General features: G+C 38.6%; 1 protein-coding gene across 5 annotated transcripts in view; it reads right to left on the bottom strand.

The window, feature by feature from the left end:
- Positions 1-20,002, bottom strand: part of UTRN (utrophin) — a 553,135-nt gene that overhangs the window by 387,444 nt on the left and 145,689 nt on the right. For all 5 annotated transcript variants that reach the window (XM_090040990.1, XM_090040992.1, XM_090040993.1 and 2 more), the window contains 7 exons: positions 17,606-17,713; positions 16,131-16,310; positions 14,876-15,045; positions 10,971-11,094; positions 8,093-8,180; positions 4,528-4,769; positions 3,280-3,460 (listed from right to left, as the gene is read on the bottom strand). In XM_090040990.1, coding sequence (XP_089897116.1) covers positions 3,280-3,460; positions 4,528-4,769; positions 8,093-8,180; positions 10,971-11,094; positions 14,876-15,045; positions 16,131-16,310; positions 17,606-17,713 — 1,093 coding nt within the window. The remainder of the gene's footprint in view (positions 1-3,279; positions 3,461-4,527; positions 4,770-8,092; positions 8,181-10,970; positions 11,095-14,875; positions 15,046-16,130; positions 16,311-17,605; positions 17,714-20,002) is intronic.

The following is a 20,002-nucleotide window of genomic DNA, read 5'->3' as shown; positions in this document are numbered from 1 at the left end:
TGGGGGTGTCTATGAAAAACAAATAAAAACTAACCACACATAAAAATTACGGCTTACTCCTTGTACCACAAATAACCAAGAGTGGAGAAGGTAGGCCCTTTCTGGTTCATGTTTCATCTGTATAGCATACAGTAAAAGGTATAAAAATATAAGAAATAACATTCCCAACATGACTTAAGAAGCCTCCTTCCTGTTTTCAAAAACAATTTCACAGGTTTTAGGCAACCTATGTAACCTACTGTACTAACAAGGCTAAGACATGCAAAGCTCTATAGCCAACAGCACTCAAGGGACTGATGTGGCTAACCTCACATCCAGCTACTTTTGACTCTCAGTAAGAATAAGTAGGTGCCAACTAAGAACTAGGGACCGCCTGCAGCACAAGTCTGAACAAGGCTCCAATTCATGTCTCTGAAGAAGTACCTCTTTGCTGCTCTGCCACAATAACCCACTTGAAGGATTACCATACTTCCTTAGTTTCAAAACTTTGTCTGGCATGCCCCACTGTATCTGAGCATGGGTCTCAGCTGAGCACGTTGGAGAGTGAAGGGTTGGGGTGGCCTGGATATGATTCAATCCCATCTTCACCAGGACAATTCTGTTTTAAACACAAGTCCCAGGCATCCCATTGAAAATAGAACAAAACCATTCATTTGACCACACTGACAAAATGCCTGGACAGATGTTTAAAATGGAACTGAAACAAGGACAATCGGGTCATACTGCCCACTTCAGATTTAGGAACCTAAATACCTGAAAATCACACCTAAGGAGGACACACCTACAGAGTCTCCAGGAGTTAAGATAAAATCTTCAAAAAACTATGTATGTTCAGTGTTCCTGGAGAAACAATAGAGTTGGCAACATGCCAGGGACTACTTGGGGACAAGTGAAGAATCAGCTAAAGCCAAGAATCTTGGATTCGTTACCAGGACCTTTGCTGCATATCTTTATCTGCTTTTAAGTTTCCTGCTTTTGCCTTCTTTAGAATCTCACAAAGAATTTGGTAATTAGTCTGTACATTTCTGAAATTGACAAGAAACATTTCAATTTCAAAATCAGCAATGAAAAAGAGTCTGTCTATCAAAACCTTATCAAAATATATATACTCCCTGGTCTTAGATACATAAGCAGTTTCTTTAGCACCGCAACTGAAAAGTCAGCTGAGTACTGCAGTGACTCACTAGGATCTTTTTCAGCAGTGGACTGTCAAAACCATCATGCCATTTATACCTGCAAAATGAGTCAATGCCACTGGAGCTGGGCTACCTAAGAGAAAGTGTGTCATGGCAAGGCAAATAAACAAGCTATGTTTAAAATTTTAAAGAACAGTAAAACCTGACAGTAAGGAGCTTGCTTATAGTGAATTTAAATAGATTTCAAAGGATTTTGAAAGAAACTTCAAGCTGTGGTTCTTATCAAAACATCTGTATGGAATTGTGCTCACAGTAAGCACAACTCCTTGCAAGTACAAGGGACTATCAAATGCTGAAAAAAACTACCCTGAACAGAAACTGGAAACCTTCAGTTCATAAACTCTATAGACTCTCAGCCCTGGCAGTTTTCCCTGTATAGAATCCTGAAGGCTTTATTTATGACAATTCTATCTAAATTAATCAGACATTTTCACTATGGCAGAATGTTTATATTTTGATACTACTAAGTTCTTCTTTGCAGAACTAGAGGTACAACACTTTTTGCACAATGGCAAACACTTTAATTTGTAAAGAAACTACAGTTTTAAAACACATATTTAATCCAAATTGAACATATTATATAATTATTTGAATTAAGATGCATTTAACTCAACCAGATAAAAATTAATTAAAATATATTGGCACTGATAGGAAACAAGTTTGCTTTAGGTCGTTTGTTAAGTATAAAATAAGCTGCTTCCAAACATTCTAATCACATCTTGTAAAAATCTATGGCAATAAGCAATATTAAATTTGTTCACATGTATGTGAACCAAATCAAAAACAGGTCACAAAATAATTCTTCATCACAAAAAGCATAAACATATACCTTATAATTGTAGCATGGTACACTGGATGTTAATCATACACTTTCCTGAACCAATGTGCCTTTAAAGGATTCAGTCCTTACATGAGATAATTAAATTAACATGATAAGTTAAATTAGCTGCCCTAATAGCTCTGTATTTGAACCTATTTTTACTGCACCCAGAAAAAGCAAGTGTTTCTGCTCCACCATCTGGAACCAGCACAAAACACTTCAGCAAGCCTCTTGGATGCATAAAACAAAAAAAAATTATAGTGAGGGAAAAAGATCTACTTATAGGTCTGTGCAACTGATATTTAGCTGAAAAATATTAACAGAACCACTTACGTGTGTGCTACATTAAAAATCCCTCAGAAGCCAGCATGCCTGGTTTGGAGGCTCATAATGAAACCTTTAGTGTCACAGAGAACTAAGCAGCATGTACATGAAAAGCAAGTCAAATTCCAAACAGCTCCAGCAAAGGAATTTGTTTTTAGAGCAGAATTTCAAAATGGAATTATGTATATATTACAATAAAGCTGTAAATTTAAAAAAAATACATTTTGCATGTACATATCAATTTCATAGGGTTCTTTTACCCCTTCATTTTCCATTTAAAATAAAAGCATAATAAAATCATAAAAGGAATTTATTTCTCCTCGCTTGTGTGACCATGGTTGATCAAGGACCTGATTCTTCTCAACAGGATGGTCCCAGAGAAAAGCACCTCAAATATCTTAAGTTATATTGTTGTCTATCCTGTTTATATAGAGTAGGAGACTACTTCCTGAGAGATGAATGTTCCTTGGCAAGAATAGCAATAAAATATTTCATTATTACATTCCACATTATAAATGATACAATTATATTAAAAAGAAAATAGCCTCTTTACATTCCCTTGCAGCAGTCTCAGCACTCATTTTTTGGAAAAAAAACTCTTTTGAAGTCACTAGCATTACAGTGTATCCAATATGAATAAACTAAGTATCTAGATATCCTTTCCAATACAGGGTGTCATATACTGTGAGTAAACAGAAAAAATTGGAAAGCTATATTATATTTATATAAGAAGCTATGAGTTCTGTATGGCATTTTCAGTGTGATGACATGATTTACATAGTTTTGTCACTGAGGAGAAAAAACAGTGGCTATGTGGAGCAAGACTAGCTCACAGACTTTAAGAATGTCAGACTCCTCATTCAGATATTGCAAAAATCTGTTTTTTCAAAGGGAAAAAGAACCAGAGGCATTCATATAGGTTGAATAAGACCTGTTTACCTCTTTTTAGCTGTTGGCAGTGATCCTCTAATTTCTGTTGGACAGATTTGAAGTGATCAGTAATATCATTTAAGTCATCCTGAATGAAATTTGGTGCAGCAGGGCGTGATGTAAGCACCTTGCAGGTAGCCCTCATGTGTTCAATTTGAGGACTAAGACTTAACAGATGAGTGAGCTCTCGCTGTGGTGGGGGGGGAAAAAAAAATCAAATAAGAGTATTATTTAAACCTATCATAAATATCTTGACCCATGAGTATTCAAAAGGATTTAGGGTCAAACGTGTTAAGGAACTTTCTACTGAGGATGTGTTAAGTGACTTAGGGAACAATCAGGATTAAATCACGCCCAGGAGAGTTTCTCCTGAGAGAGTGAATGTCTGTACATGCCACAGCTATTTTCAAAAGAGAAAACAGTCCTTCAGCATCTCCCTCTTCCCCCTCAATGAGACAGGAGTCACTTGCCTGCTTCTGCTGCTCAGGCAGGAAGTAGAACATGCCCCTTCACAGTCCCCACCTTGCACTGAGGGGAAACACAGACTGACTGTGGGCAGCCTAGATCAGCCAATCACGGCTACCCTATTCACGGATGCCAGGCAGACTAAGGAAACCTGCAGAGCACACTAAGATGCTCTGCAGGTTTCCAGCATCATTGCCACTGCTCCCCACCCTGCCCAAGCCCAGCTGCACAGTATTAGGACTGCAGGATCTCCACTCTTCAAGGCCTCAGCATTTGAATGTCCATACATGAGGCCCTGGGTAAATTTCTCTATCAGGAGAACAAAACTGGGAGAATTCTCCCAGATTATGTGGCTATATGTACACAGCCCTTGTAGCTCTTCAGTTCTTCTGGATCACACCCAGAATGCTCACAATGAAGTACAGTATGTGTGTTTCATATACTCTAAAACTAAGCAAATGTAATTCAGTAATGCATCAGGTGCACATCAATAACATACCTGAGACAGAGAGCTTATTAACATGTGACTAGAGGGCTCTCAGGAAGATACAAAGTATCCATTCTGGGGCTTAGATCAAGCCCAAGGTGTACATGTTGTAGCTCACTGCAGCACTCCCAAGCACAGTGCAGAGATGGTACTAAAATACCCTTGGATCACTAAGAACATTGGTTTTTAGTGAAAATTAGGTATCAGTCATGGAGGAGCTTAAACTGTTGATATAGGCAATGGTACTCTGGTATTCTGCCCTTCCATAAGTCTAATATCAATATAAACAAGTTTGCCATACTTACCTTGCACGACTCCTTTAGAGCTGCTAAAGGTTGTTGTTGGGATGCTGAAGAAGTGACATCTTTTAGCCACACCTCCTTCTCATTTAGACTCTTCTCAAGTTCACCCATTTCCCTAAAATAAGTGTTTATATCTTCTTGGTACTTAATCTTTCTTGCCAGCTCCTCCAAGTGTCCAACCACTTCCTTCCATTCTGCCAGTATTTTCTCCAGTGAATTTTTCACATCTTCAGCAGAAAGTCCCTCTAAGTAGATTAAGGAAACAAACTACTATGACATTAACTGAAATGCATCTTAATTTACAAATATCTAACCATTCCACTCTTAAGATATACAAATGTACATTTGCATCAAGAAGTCCACAATTTTACTTTCAACACAGCCATCCCTAAAACTCTCCCTGTCTCTAACAACTGTGACAAGCATTTTGATTTCCAAATTAATATTATAAATCATGATTCAGTAAAACATTCTCCTTTCACTCACTTCCTCATGATCAACAATGATAAGCTGTCACCTGATTTAATTTTAAATAACAAATAGTATACTTTCAATTCAACACTTAAACATTTAAAATATTAAATAAAGCTAGCACAAGGACTTTTTATTTAGTCCTTTACCTGTATTGCTCTAGAATTATTGTTGAAAAAGCCAAGCAGCAAATTGAAAAGCATCAGTCCCTAACCGTATCCCAAGGCCACTGAATTCCTTGAAAAGGTAGATGGGATTTTTGTAATGTCTGGCTAGAAAAATGGGGAACAATGCTGAACTGTTACACTGCAGATAAATGTGATTAACAACCAGAAGGTAACATGAATAGCTGCAAAAGTAACCTGACAAACACAAGGTTATTGTCAGCCACAAAGATTGCATAAATCATTTTTCTTTCTATGCCAGAATTGGTATCTTAAAGATTAAGTAAGTTCGAATAACCAGTTCAATACACCACTTGAAGATACAGCAACATAACATTAACAGTTGCACACTTTTCTTGCCCATAATTTATTTTAGCAATGGATTAGTGTTGATTTTGCCTACACTAAAAAAATAAATGCGTGTCCCATATACAGCCATGATCTTACTAGAAATAATCATGCTAGTAACTAGTCATCTCCAATGCTAATGGACATAATAATTTGCAATGGAAACTGTGGCTTGTGACAACACAGCATAACAAACTGGTCTCTCAGATACTCTCAGTGTAATCATTATCCCTGTACGCTGAATATCCAAGTCTATGAGAAACCTTTTACTTTAATTATCAGGTTTGTGATATCTAATGCATTTGTATCATAAACATTGAGGTGCTCCAAAGTTGGGGCCAACAGCAATAAGCAATTCAGGCCTTTAGAAATACAGCATTTCTAAAAAATCTTACTTTCTAGAAATCTTAAGTTTCTTCTGTTAATTCTCCTTCAAGTTGCTATTTCTTTATATGAGATGGATTTAGAAAAGGCCTCATGAGGCAAAATCTCTAAGTGAAAAAAATAATCAGAAGATTTAAAGGGGTTCCAACTTTTGGATCGTTTTATATTATATACTTTTCTCCCTAGACATCAAACATAAGACAAGATTTTTTATAATATCCTACTGGAACAAATCAAATTTTTGAAGCAGACTCTGTTTCACTATGCTCCATACGTAGTGTTTTATGAAGGCCTTATAGTTCAGAGATGCTGGAAACATAGAAGCAAGTACAGAGTATCACAGGTTTCTACTATCTAACCCTTAGGTCAAAAGGGCTGAATCAATAAATACGGAGAGTCTTACTATTGTAAACAAAAACCCAGGGTCACTGAGCCATGTCATGTGGCCCACAGGACTGCCATGGAATCCAAGGTATGAAGCACAGTTAGGCATGCATGTCAGCTGAATTAACCCCTGCCATTCGCCCTACTGCTCTCTGCCCTACCACTACACATGGATTCAGCAGGCAAAGAGCCGCACCATCCAGATCTACTCAAGGGGGTAGGATGTGTTTGACACCTTTATGTTAGAAGTTTCACTTCTACCAGGTAAAAATATGACCTGCTGGAGACATTCAGCAAGCCAGATTTTTCTAAGCAAAGAGCTGGTGGGGAAAAAAAATTGGCTGTCCAGAAACCTGGCAGACAAAGTATGTTAACCTGTAAGAATCACACCTCTGATGGGCTGAAAACACTGCCAATCACAAATATGGCAACAGACAGCCATTCTACAGTAGAAGCAATGAGCTTGTAGCTTGAGTACTTGAATAGCTGCTTTATAGGAATGTGACATGTTCTACTCTTAGAGGTTTATCATATTTATTTGACTAAGGTCCCCTCTACATGTTACAGGGGTATCGTGAAATTAACTGGTTAACTGCTCAATTACCTTATGACCAGTATTTATCACATGATAAGAAGTGCCAGCCAGTTAAAAAGTTAGACCTCAAAAATGTGTACTAACTTTATAACAAGTTGCAATCTACCTGTAATTTGCATGTGTAGCAAATTTGTATATGTAGCATGTGACAGGGCTCCCAGAAACGGGGGTGCACCATGTCCAGCATGAAATCCCCAAGCCCAGGGGAACACAGCAGCTGCAATCCCCAAGGCTCAGCTCTGGGCCCACACACGCAGCCAGGACAGAGTCCCACACCTGACGCAGCTCCCGGTCCTGGCTACACACATGGGGCAGCTGGAACTAAGAGCGCTGTCAGGCACACGACTCATTCTCAGCTGCACATGGCCCCTGCAGCTGGAAGTCCCCCTTAAAGGGGCTCTCAGTATGGGAACCTGCTTCTTGCCAATGCAGGAGGAAGCCAGGATCAGGTTTCCCCTGGCAACAAGGTGTAATTGGATCTAATGCACAATCCCACAATCACATTTCCTGCCATGCATGTGGCATGGCAGGAGGTGCAATTGTGTGGATCATGCATTAGGTCCAATCATGTGTTTGCTGGCACGTGTAGAGGGTGCCTTGCTATCTAGCAAGATCTTGGTAGGATTTCAAAATTCAGTTTTTATTCATGTTCACTACAAAAAGATTCCAGAAGCAGGAATTTAACTAACAATTGAAACACATCTGAAACAGTCATTTTTTTTCCCTTTGTACCATAAGAAGTGACCATATCAAAAACATGCTGAACAAATAATGATGAGCATGGGTACAACAGTCAAATATTGAAAGGTGCACTGACATTTTTTGGATTCATATTTTACCTTAAAATGAAATGTCTTTAGGTCAGGAATAAAAGCAATTGTTTGTGGGATTCAGGGGAAAGGATGCAGGCCACACAATATGCAATTTGTAATATTGCCTTTTTTCAACATCATCAGATCAATGGAAATACAACACAACGCCTATTTAAAATGTCTTAGGAACACAGGGCTGGAAAAATATTTAGTGCTTATAAGCTTTTCTATTCATCCAGATGCGTTTTGTGCACCAATCGTGACCATTTCAAGAGAAGAATGTATGCTAGATTTCAAAATTCTTAACTGTAGAAAGCAATTTCATTCAATACCTCTCCCTTTACTCAGCCACATGCTTGTAATCTGTGGCCTCCATCAACACAAATGAAAGAGTTCTGAAGATCTCTTACCCTTTCCCATTTGATCCAAAAGATTCTGTCCACTTTGTTTCAGTTCATCTAACTTTTGGCTTTTCTCAGTCCTCTCTTTTTCTATCGCCTGCAAATTGATTTCCCCCCCAAAAAAAGAAAATAAAAAATGTGCATTTCTACTGATAGCAACACTTCTTCAATAGAGCACAACACATAGTTTTGCTACTACTTGGCATATAGTCCAAGATTCCTGCAGAAGACCCAAACTGCAAACAGCAATACACAATGGAAAGTTTGCTTAGTCATGTTTGCTTCAGAAAATAACCCAAAACCATGCTTCAGATTATTTCTTACAAGTACCAAAACAAGCAAAAAATTAATCTTGGGAGAATATCACAAGTAAAATGGTAATTAGAAGGGTCTAGTTGGCTGATAAAAATGAGAGCTAGAATTCTTCTGTACATCTCAAAATCCATTCAGATCTCAGAAATGTTGCCTGTAACTGAAAACTGTTACCATTTGTTGGCTGTTAAGTAAAACACACCTTTCTATATACACATTTTATATAAAAGAAATGCAAAATTGATATGGCCACCTTTGCCAGAAGTTCTGGATGAAAATGTCTAGGAGAAAGTACCACCCTCACACTCATCCTTTACTTTCTGCCTTGGTTCCTCACAGAACATAATTAAATTCCAGAGTTTGGGGAGGATGTTCAAATTCCACGGGACTGTCCAAGGTACCCGAGGAACCACCTCCCTCTACACAATCACCCTTATATAATCTACCAGTCAGTATGAGGGCAGATTTCTTCACCACTGGGTGACAATAAAAAAAATCTACTCTCACAATACATAGGAACGACCATAAAAATGATTTGAAATTTCACGTATTCAACCTAGATTTTTAAAAATAAATATGCTAATCATAAAAACACTCTTATTTGGAAAAAGGTATGGATCTAAAGAAACTTAAATTACTTAAAAATAATTAAACCTTTTAAAGTTTTCAAGTTTCATGCTATGGGTATGGTGTAATGAAATCCTGAACTTGCAATAACTTAGACAGCTCCAACTAAATCATTTAGACAAAGCAGTGCAGGGAAGCCTGCAACTCTGCATCTTCTTTCTGGATAAATTGGAAACTTTAGATTTCCCAGATTCCTGTGGATTCATTAATGGAAACACAAATATCTGCAAAGCCAAATGTCGACACTCAGAATGTAACTACTACAGTTTGGGTTTTCGCAGCTGAGTACACTGTCCTCTTACTGCTCATCTGGAACATACAATTAGCTGTAAAATATATGAGTCAGGCCCTCAAAAATCAAAGGCCAAGGAAGTCCACCCACTGACTCAGCTTGACTTTGAATAAATTTAAATATGGACTAAACAACAACAGATTATAGTAAAAATAGAAACAAAGCTCCATGATATTATCAAGTTCTCCTGCTTCACATTCAGAAAAAACATTCCTGTTGAATTCAAATGCAGGAAACACAATAATCAAAAGTGGCAAGGGAACAAAGACTTCTTTTAAAGTAAAATAACTGCTTCTTACAGGTTTCTTTAACTTGCTAGTAAAAAATTAGTCTAGGACTTTAAAGTTGAGATAGGGCCAGTTTATGTGGTGGCTCCCCTTCTTCTTAGCTCCTTCCTCCTTTCCATTCTCAGTTAGACAACTCTCCTCAATCCCAGCAATTTAGCTGAACATTTTCCTAAGCTATTCCTTCACATTCCCCTCTTTTTAATTTTCCCCACAGGGACTCCCCTCCAAGAAGGTCCCTTCTAATCCCCTCCAAGAAAGTCCTTCCCAATCCCTTTTGCGCCATACATCAACCTCTTCCTCTTCTGCCCTTTCAAAAACAAAACAACTTATGAGCCTCTGTCTATAACAGGGACAAACAACCTTCTCTGAGCAGCAGGCCAGCACTTGCAACTCCACTGCCACCATGGGCCACTGCTTTCTTTTACAGTAACCAAACCACCTGCTGCTCCCAATTCCTGTCCCCAGTCCCAGTGGGGAAAGGTAAATTTGACAGGAATCTGCCCTAAGGGTGCAGAGCAGCAGGAAGGACCTCTGAGAGAAGTGCTGCAGGGGCTGGAGGGCACGGTTTAAGGCATGATGCAGAGGGTGTGCTGAACTGAGCTGTAGGCTGCCAATTCCCTGTGCCACCACAAGCCAGACTGAACCTTGGCAAGCTGAAGAAAATGCCTTTGCAAGCCAAATAGAGCCTGCAACCTGTGGTCTAAAACTACATTTTTTTAAAGTATGCACCTTCCTAAGATGTATGATCATCTGTCACATAACCTCAAGACCTCATACTTTTCTCCTCAGACTTTTCACTCTGTTACCTCTTTCTGCTCTAGTCTTCCTGCAGACCTGCAATTCATTCAAGAAACCCAAGAAAGCTGTCTTACTGACTCAAATGGGTCTCCACACAGCAGATGGAATCACAGCTTGTAAACTCTTCTAGTCAAGGCTCTGTTCTGGAAAAGGATGTACACACTTGAGCAGTTCTATCAACAATGATTTCATTAATAATAATAGCTTGAGATGACATCCTATGATATCCTTCCAAGTCTTAATGCATTTTTTTTTTTTTAACTCCAAACTTTCTGGATATTTAGGAAAATCTAATAATCCTCAAGAAATCCACACATCAGTACACCAAAAAGAAATTAGCAAAACCAAAATGAAAACCCTTCTAGTAAATTGACAAGCATTCTAATAAATTCAGTGATAACATTTTGAATGGTCAGAGTCCCATGTCTGTCCATCAATCTGAACCTAGTTAACAAAAGCAAGACCTAATCCACAGGAAGCTCTCGGACTAGCCTGTACCTCCAGCTGATTGCAAGCTTAAACTGACAAAATAAACTATTCACTGGAACATCCTTCAATCATCTCATTTTACCTTCAACTTTTCTTTCATGTTTGAAGTCTCTCTCATCTTCTTGTATTCTTTGATGTTTGTGGCCTGAATGGTAGCTTTTGATTTTGAAATCCAGTTCAACAGCTCAGCATTTTCAGCATCAAACCTGGTTTAAAAGGTCAGATGATACAATTTTTAGTAAATTTTTTCTCTGTTCAATCATTGTGTCCTTTATTAAGTTCAGCACATTCCTTCATTAATCCCGAGAAAGCAGAGCTGTGCACACATTCATGTACTCCCAGATTACTATCCTACCACAAATGAGCAGTGACAAAGCTCTCTGGTTACAGGCCCTTCAATAAACTATTGCAATATCATCAACTCTTTGCATAAACTCTGATGAACATGATATTATTCATATTTTTGTATCGATATTCATCTTAATGTGGATGGCTACTATTTCTGTTCGGAAGCTGTGCCCAAGGCGTCACTGTACTAAGCCATAATCTCATCCTAAATTTTCTAATATAATAACAATAAAAGCAAGCTAAAAAATATGACTAAGAAAAAAGAACCACAGTTTTCCAGAGTTTCCATTCATTTAAATGGAAGCAGTAGCTGAAGAACTGTGGGACACATCCAAAAATCACTCTTGTAGGCAGCTAAATAGGATTTACCTATTTTAAAATCACAAATAGTGATCCAGACCAAATCCCATTTTTTCTACTTTCCAGCTGCTCCAAAACCACTTAGACACCTCAAATCATTATGCACCTCTATTTTTGGCCTGAAAAGTTCCCTGTTTCCTAATGCTTATTGACATGCTCAGAAGCAATCCAGATCGAGCAGCAGAGTAGTTAACTCCTACCAAAGCTCCATTACAATCTAGACTGGAGCTAGAAGGTACCTACGGCCTACTTAAAATCCTCAATCTGTCAGCACCTACAGAATACACCTAAGGCAGAATTTGATTTCACCTTGTACATGACCACGTGCCACTTGCAAGTTACCTGGCAAAACTGTAGGAGCAAGTCTAATTATTGCCTGGGCATGTAAGCACCTCAATTATAGGAATAAGATCACCCTCCAAAGACACACAGACATCTCCCTATTCCTATATTGGGAGTACTAAGGCAGCCAGAGGAGGTAACAGAATTGTTCACACACTTTAGCAGGGGAAATTCAGAATTGGCCTTAAGCTGCCCTTTGCTCATCCACTAGGTCGGGGTGGGCAAAATGCAGCCCGGGGGCGCAATGCGGCTCGCCAGGCCATTCTATCCAGCCCGCAGGACCCCTACAAAAATTTAGAAAATGAATATTAATCTGCCTCTGGCTGCCTGTCAGGCGGCCCTCGATGGCTCGCCAAAACTCAGTAAGCAGCCGTCCTCCCAAAATAATTGCCCACCCCTGAGCTAGGTGAAATAAAATTCTGCCTCTGATGCGCAACTGACATGGACAGTAAGGAGTTCAGTACAAAACAAAGAACATCCAGAGATGCCCACCTCCTGCATAATACATTAGTCGTTACAGCACTTGCCCAAAAAGTGGGACACCTGCGTTTTTGGCTTTCCTCAGCCTAAGCAGGGTTCAAACAAACATCTCCCACATCCCGGAAGAGTGTCCTAATAGAAGAGGGTGGGTGATGGTACCTTCTATCCCTCCTACTAAATCTGGGACAACAAGTAAATGAATTCAAGGTTTATGGGGCCAGAAGGAAAATAAGAAAAAGGGAGCCTGATTCTGTAGACTGAGTGATGAAGTAGGCCCATGATTGGCGGGGGGTGTAAACAAGTAAACGACAAGGCCAATGAGAAACAGATAGCTGGGCTGTCTGTGTACTTTAGACAGTCGTGTCAAAAAAAGTAACTAGAGCACCAGGGTCACTAGGCTACTGTTTCAGGCACTCTTGCTTGTTCTCCTTCCAGCCCCAAATCTAACAAGAGTTTGCCCTTTGGAGGTGGCAAAATACCCTGTAAACTATCCTAAGCTCCTAATTCTCTTGATTTAGGCTGCTGTCGTAGAGGTGCCAAACTTTGAAGCATTGAAATGACTCAATGGAAGTGAACTATGAATGATTTGGCTCTAGTCTTCTGTAACAATAATGATAGGAAATGGAAAACAATGGGAAAAAGTTTCTGAATGAACTGCTGACAACTGGCTTACAATACAGGCTCTAAGTCATTCCATGCCAGCATAACCTTCTTGTTCATTCCCAACCCAGATGTTATAGCACCCAGGAGATCCTTTCACGGGTTTTCTGGAATTAGGTGTGGAAACTTGATTCACAAAATAAAACCAGAGATTTCATTCATAGTGTTAAAAACAGTTCAGCTTTTAATCTTTCTGAATTCTTTGCAATAAAAAGGTTCTATTATTTTTCCATAGTTAAGAAAAGAGTGAAAACTTAAGAGCTAGCACTTCCTGAGGAGTTCCTCAAATCTAATTAGAGGTGCCTCAGATCTAAGAAGGCTGAGCACCACTGGCTTAAACACCTTCCACACTACCTAATTAAAAATCAAAAACACCATTCTTATACCAAATGGGGATGTCCACTCACAAGGCAGAACTGCACTGGCTTAAAGTTAAACTTCTGCTTATACTGCTCTCTCACTCACCCATAAAAACAAACCCTACTGCAAAACAAATGCCTGTAAATAATTCCAGTGAGAAACAAATTCTGGCAAGTTAATGTTAGTCACTAAGGAACTGTTCATGGGAGAATCTGCAGATTTCCTGTCATTGTTCATTTACTGGCTCAAATACAAGCTACAGGGAGGTACAGCAAGAAAACAGCAACTGAAAGTTTAACCATTTTTTTCCCCCCAGTACACTTGCTGATACAACTTTAATACAAGGAAGGCAGATGATAAAGCAAAAACAGTTTGTACAGCAGGAACCACTAAGAGGAAGGATGGCATTATGGTTAAAACACTAGGCTAGGACTTCAGAAATCTAGGTTCAGTTTCTTGGACTGCCTGTGTGACTGAGCAACCCCTTTAATCTCTCTCTCTGTCTCCATTCTCCATCTGTAAAATGAGAACTACACCTAGGACAGTGAAGCCCTGTTCCTGATTCAGGCCCAATACTTAGGTATACAGAGAATTCAAACTGCTGATTTTTTTAAAAAGTGTAAAAGGAATGAAAAGCAAGAGGCCTAAGATAAATACAGGGACAGCATTTCCTTGTTCATGTATTTTAACAACAGCATCTAGTTGTAAGTATGGTATTTTATAAAGGACACCTCCTTAGATTTGGATGGGAGTAGGGGTAGAGGTGGGAGTAGGAACAGGGATCTCCAAAATAAGATCTCGCTAAAAATTTTGCATCTTCTCTTTTTTCATGGTCCACCTTTTTCTGTGCTACTATACCTTTCTAATAAAATTTGAAAGAAATAACTAAATAAAGTACTTTGCAATGGTTGCACTGTGGCTTTCTTTGAGAGACCCAAAATGCTTTTACCAAGGAAAACGGGTACAATAAATGACATTTTCAGTCACTCATTTAGGCACAGAGAACAGAGCGTCTAATTGGCGTCACCCACCACACACACAAACATCCACACAATACACAGTTAATCAGCCTCACAACTTAAACCAGAAGTCAGGTCTATAAGAAAACACATTTGAGAGAAAAGACAGATCATTTGATTTTTGACCAAGAAAAGGATTAATAGTTATCTATTACTTCCAAAAGATTTAGTCACCACTTAAACCTTGGCAAAGTTGCAGGTTGTGCTTGAGCAGGGATTCAGTGCAAAATGCACCCTACTATCACAAGGGGATCAACACAAAACAACTAAAAATTTCAGCTAAATCAGGGCCCGAAAAACTACAATACAAGTAACAAATACCTCTTTTTTTAATCAAGATATTTTCCTTAGTCTTTCATTCTGAAATGAAATTGAAAAAGTTATGTGGTGAGTAAAAACGCCAACAACGTGTTCTTACTTTTTCTTTGTTTCAATGTCCGGAGGGATTTGTCTTTTCTTTGGTGGGGGAGGTGGTGGCAATTCTTGTTTGGACCGTTTTACTGTCACCTGCTCCTTTACAGATGCCATTTCCATAACAGTCTTGTGTGAAACTTGGGACAACCCTATACTTCCCACAGCCTGAGTCACCTACACCAAATGATGAGTAAAAAATGTTGTTTTATAATATAAACTCCATATTAAATTTAAATTAATCCATTGCCTTGATATGGCAGTAATAAATCCAGCTGATACTAGCAATCATCATAACCAGCTTTCATATAGTATTTTCATCAAAAGTTGTCAAATATTATCATTTCTGCAGAACACTCAGCAAAGAATAAACTTATTCAACAACACTCATGATAGATTTTTATTCAATAGTTACAAATAAGATTCTTTAAGGCCTGTTTTAGTATAATTAAAATGTATTCATGTTGCAGAACATTTTTTTTCATAAGTAAAGCTTCAATTATGTAAAGTCTGACACAAAAGGGACCCAATCCAAATGCCACTAAAGCCACTGGGATGCCTTCTAAAGACTCAAATGGGGTTTGAACCACGTCACCCGGGAGTGCAAGTAAAAGTTAAGCTAAAGGCTTTGGGAAAATGAAGTCCTAAGAGTCCTACTCAGAGCGCCTTAGTGAAACAAAATCCTTACCAAGGTCAGTAAGAGATCACCCAAGTAAGAAATGCCAACTAGAACCCAGAACAGTAAGAGACATACTAAACACTTCACCCATGCTACTATTCTTGTGTGTCAAAATAAATGTTGATGCTCAATCCAGTGGGGTAAATCTGTTTTATACAGAGAAAAAAAAATCAAAATGGGCTAAACTAAAACTCTGGTATGACTAGACATTAACTCTGACTTATAAACCACACATCAGCCAGTTTCAGCAGTCTTACAATGTTTAGAAAGTCACTTAAACAAAAACACGGTATGCAACTTAAAGCAAAGCATTTTGCCCACCAGTAAAACTGAAGATACCAATACAGTCTGCCCATGTTTTTTACTCTCAGTAAAAACAGAAGAGCAGTGTCTGTGGAGTTAACTACTTTGCAGTCTGAAAACCAAGTAAGTCCTCAGAGTATATACCAGGAATAAAACTGGCCAGAAGTCTAAGCACCTGAACCCATTTCCCCTAAGCTGTTAACAAACATTCCGCAGGATTTTGTGCATATAAGCACACACATCTGAAAAACTGAAAGACAATGTGTTACTGTTTGGGTACCTGGTTAGAGAAGTCCTCAAGCTTCTGAACTAAGCTGTCCCACCTCTGAGTTAGTTCCTCCAGATCACAGTCAATTTTATTTGAAGCCCTTTCGTTCCCAAGGAGCTGTGCCACATCTTGACCAATCTCACTTAGCTGGTCTAGCATTTGACACTTCATTCCCATATCCTCCTTCAAAATCTGACATTGAAAAAACAATGAATTGACCGTATGAATTTTCAGATCACATGCTAATTTGCTCTTTTGTTTTTAAATTCCATGGGCAATTTATCACATAATCTATGGATGCTACAAGTTTGAAAGCACCATGTTTTACCATGCTACAAGAGACATAAAAAAGCATAATAAGCCCACAAAATTACTATTATACTGGATAATCAGTAATGCCATTTTACCAGTATTACTAAAATGCTAGCTTAGTTAAGCACTAAACATGCTGACAATCTTAAAAAAAAACAAAAAAAAAAAAAACACTTTATTAATCATACAGGGCACCCACCCTGTAATGCAAGAATGGAGTTTAACTTGTATAGTGTTTTTTTTGGAACAGAAAGAGAAGGAAGTAAAGCCACAAATCCCAGAAAATCCCCTTTAAATGATGCTAGGCTAGAAGGAGAGTTTAAGAGGGCAAAGGCCACCTACATTCTCACCCCTTTCACTCCAGCTTAAAAAAGCAGCCCATAGAATGAGAGTTCTCCAAAATACTTCAAATGAGCAAAAGAGATGTCATTTTTCAAAGGAAAAAAAGAAAAACAAACTTCAGTGAAACATTTAGACAAACACCAAGCAAAGAATATACCGCCTAATTTTTACAGATGCTAAGCATTCACAGGTGAAGTCAGAGCAACTGTGTTCTTTACTTATTTTTTTAAAAATTGACAAAAAGCTAAAATTACTGACTAATTTTCAATGTTTGGGAAGTTTTGGAAATGAAAAATATCTTTTATCAAACAATGTTCTACAGAGGAGACTGAAAAATATGCTTATTTAGAAATTTAATGGACGTTCTTAGAGTTGCCAAAAAAGAACGTTTTCGTACTTCCAAGCCAGAAAGTTTGGGAAACTTTTTTGAATATTGAAAGAGAGTGCAACTTCTATGAGCCAACAGTTGAAAAAAAATTTAGAAGGAATTTGAAATCTAAAAGCAGAGAAGGATGAAAGATAGTGAGTTTTATAACATACAGAGTTCTGAGGAAAAAAGGGGTGCGAAACATTAAGCAAGCTGCATACAGAGGAAGAAATACAGATGCCTGACACACTATGTAATCTATAGAGCTGCTGGCAGATAGAACAGAAGAAAAAGACACAAGACTCCTCCATGGATACTGACCTGGGTTAAAGGAGCACTGTTGATGGAGGATAGATATTTGTCTCTATATACACGCTAGAGGACTGGCTGCATCTTAAATAAGGTTCTATTATTTAACAAATCAAATTTTAAAAAATGACAAAGAGACCAGGGTAGCAATACTCACTGCCAGTTTCCGAACATTTGTGCTCAGCTCTGTTTGATCTCTAAAATTGCTTGTTTGGACTTTACTTAAAGCTGCTTCTTTTTCAGTTAGCCAAACTTTCAACAGGCACTAAAAGGAAGAAAGGAAACAACATGGGACTAGCTTCAAAGAATTTCAGCATAATAAATCACCATAACTAAGGGCAAATTCTTTCGTTCAGATTTTCATGTTAGATCAAAATGGCACCACAACCCTTACATGTACCAAATTTCAGTCGACATTAACAGGCATACTTACTATGTATATTGGGATAATACTGAACTAGAACCCTCTGAAATAATTTCCAGTCATTTTTTTCCCCCTGAAAAATACATTCAGGTCAGCTTCAATGCTTCAGGAATTCATGCCAAGTTTGGCCCAATGTTTCAATTGAAAAAAGAGCCTAAAGTTTCTCTACAAGTCTGACAGTTTGGTTTCAATGTTTTCAAAATGAAGTATTTCAATTATTGCTTTACAACATGACTTTATTTCAATGAGAATTTTTATAATTGGAAAAATGAAACTTTGAGTTTCACTTCTAGCCTCCCCCCCACTTCTCATCATTGATTCAGGACTAGAGTTTCCAAACAGTGTGCTTTCAGAATATGTGCAGGTAATGGTGTGCATCTCTTCTAGCCTTCGCAGCTAATAGGTCAGACTTGCAGCTCACATATATCGAAAATGCCATTAAATCATTACCGTTACCAGTTTGTCTATTCCTAACTCAACTATGACAATTTTAGCAGGCAACACTTCACAAACCACTGGAGATAGAAACCCATACTGTTTAAAAAAGATGAAAAATCCTGCTTTTGAGTAGTACAAATCAGGAATTTCCTTAACATTTTTCACATTGTGGGCCATGTGTTTACAGTAAAACTGTCATATCTAAATTGTCCAGACCACTGCCTTTCCTCTTAGGGACCACATACTACCCCTGTGGCAACTACAGCAGTGGACTTGAAAGAAAAAGTGATATTATCAAGTGTGTAATATGTTACAATCTTCTTTCAATGAACCTTAACAGCTGGAACCAAAAAAGAAAAGACCAAAAAACCCCAACCCCCCCCCCCAAAAAAAAAAGAAAACAAAAGCAAATTACCAAGGCCCTAATTCTCCAGGCCCCAATAGTCAATTAACTCTCCAGGGACCCCAGGGTAACCACTGAGATATATCTGCTTTTGCAGACAAAACTTGCAGTTTACAGACACTACATTTTAAAATGACCACCAGATTCAGTCCTGCCACTGGCCTAGGACTGAGTATAGCAACACTTAAACAGTAATGTATTTTTTTTTAGGGGTATGCAAAGCGGGCTGTTTTCAATTCAATTTCAGCCCAATTCACGGGACAGTGATTTGATTTGCTAATGCGGATCACTGTCCCAATTCTATTGGCCCAAATCTGAATCTGAAGATTCAATTCTTATTTGGAGAATCAGCTATTCGGCCACAGACACACCTTTAAATGTTTTTTCTACACACCTCGAGGTATCAGGAGCGGCTCGTGAATGCTTAGATGGTAGGGTAGATTGGACCATCCCACAGGAGCACGAGGGGGCACCCTGTGTGTGTTTGGCGGTGGACCCGGAAATGGACCGAAAGTGCTTCCAGTCCACTTCTCGATCCACCACCAAGCGCACGGGGGAACCCCCCCAAACTCCCATGGGATGTTCCATCCACCCCAGCATCTCAGCGTTCACGAGCCGCCTGCTAACTTGAGGTATGTGGAAAAAACATATAAAGCTGTGTCTATGACTGAATAGTCAAATCTCTCCGAACTGGAGAGATTAATGGGTCTTCTAATTAGATTTGGATTCGGAGATTTGGCCACCGAATCGGGCTGAATCTCCTCCAAATCGAATCAGCGACTGAAGCTTTGCACAGCCCTAGTACTTTTCACTTCCTGTATAAACCAAATACATAAATGTACAGACAGCAAAATGTAAGTGATGGAAATTCCAGAAGGCCTGAATTAACAAAGCTATACCACCACATACGCATTAGAAAATCAAGCTAATGTTCCAGCCAGCGCATTTTATACTGAATAGATAAGTTAAAAAGCCCTTCAATTAATCTCTGCTAACTTGGCCATCAGAGATAACCCTCTTTATGAAACTCAAAAATAATTATTATAGTGCTAAGAAATATATGGCACTGAATGAGGAATTTGTTTCCTGAGTGGTAAGAATTATGATGACTTCGTTGTCTGACTTCCAAAGATGCTTTAGGCAGCCACAAAAGGCTAATGAATCTCTGTACTCATCCTTCCATTTCATGGGTGAAATAGGAAAATGACAGCAGCTGAATGCTTTAAAATATTTTTTTTGGTTATGCACGTATTCTGAGAGAATTTTAAATTGGTTGTAAACACAGTATT

This window comes from Crocodylus siamensis, chromosome 1 (assembly GCF_052110815.1).
Source record: "Crocodylus siamensis isolate JL-2025a chromosome 1, ASM5211081v1, whole genome shotgun sequence".
NCBI classification, from domain to species: domain Eukaryota; kingdom Metazoa; phylum Chordata; order Crocodylia; family Crocodylidae; genus Crocodylus; species Crocodylus siamensis.
The sequence above is the reverse complement of the archived record's forward strand: the minus strand, read 5'-3'. Positions and strand labels throughout refer to the sequence as shown.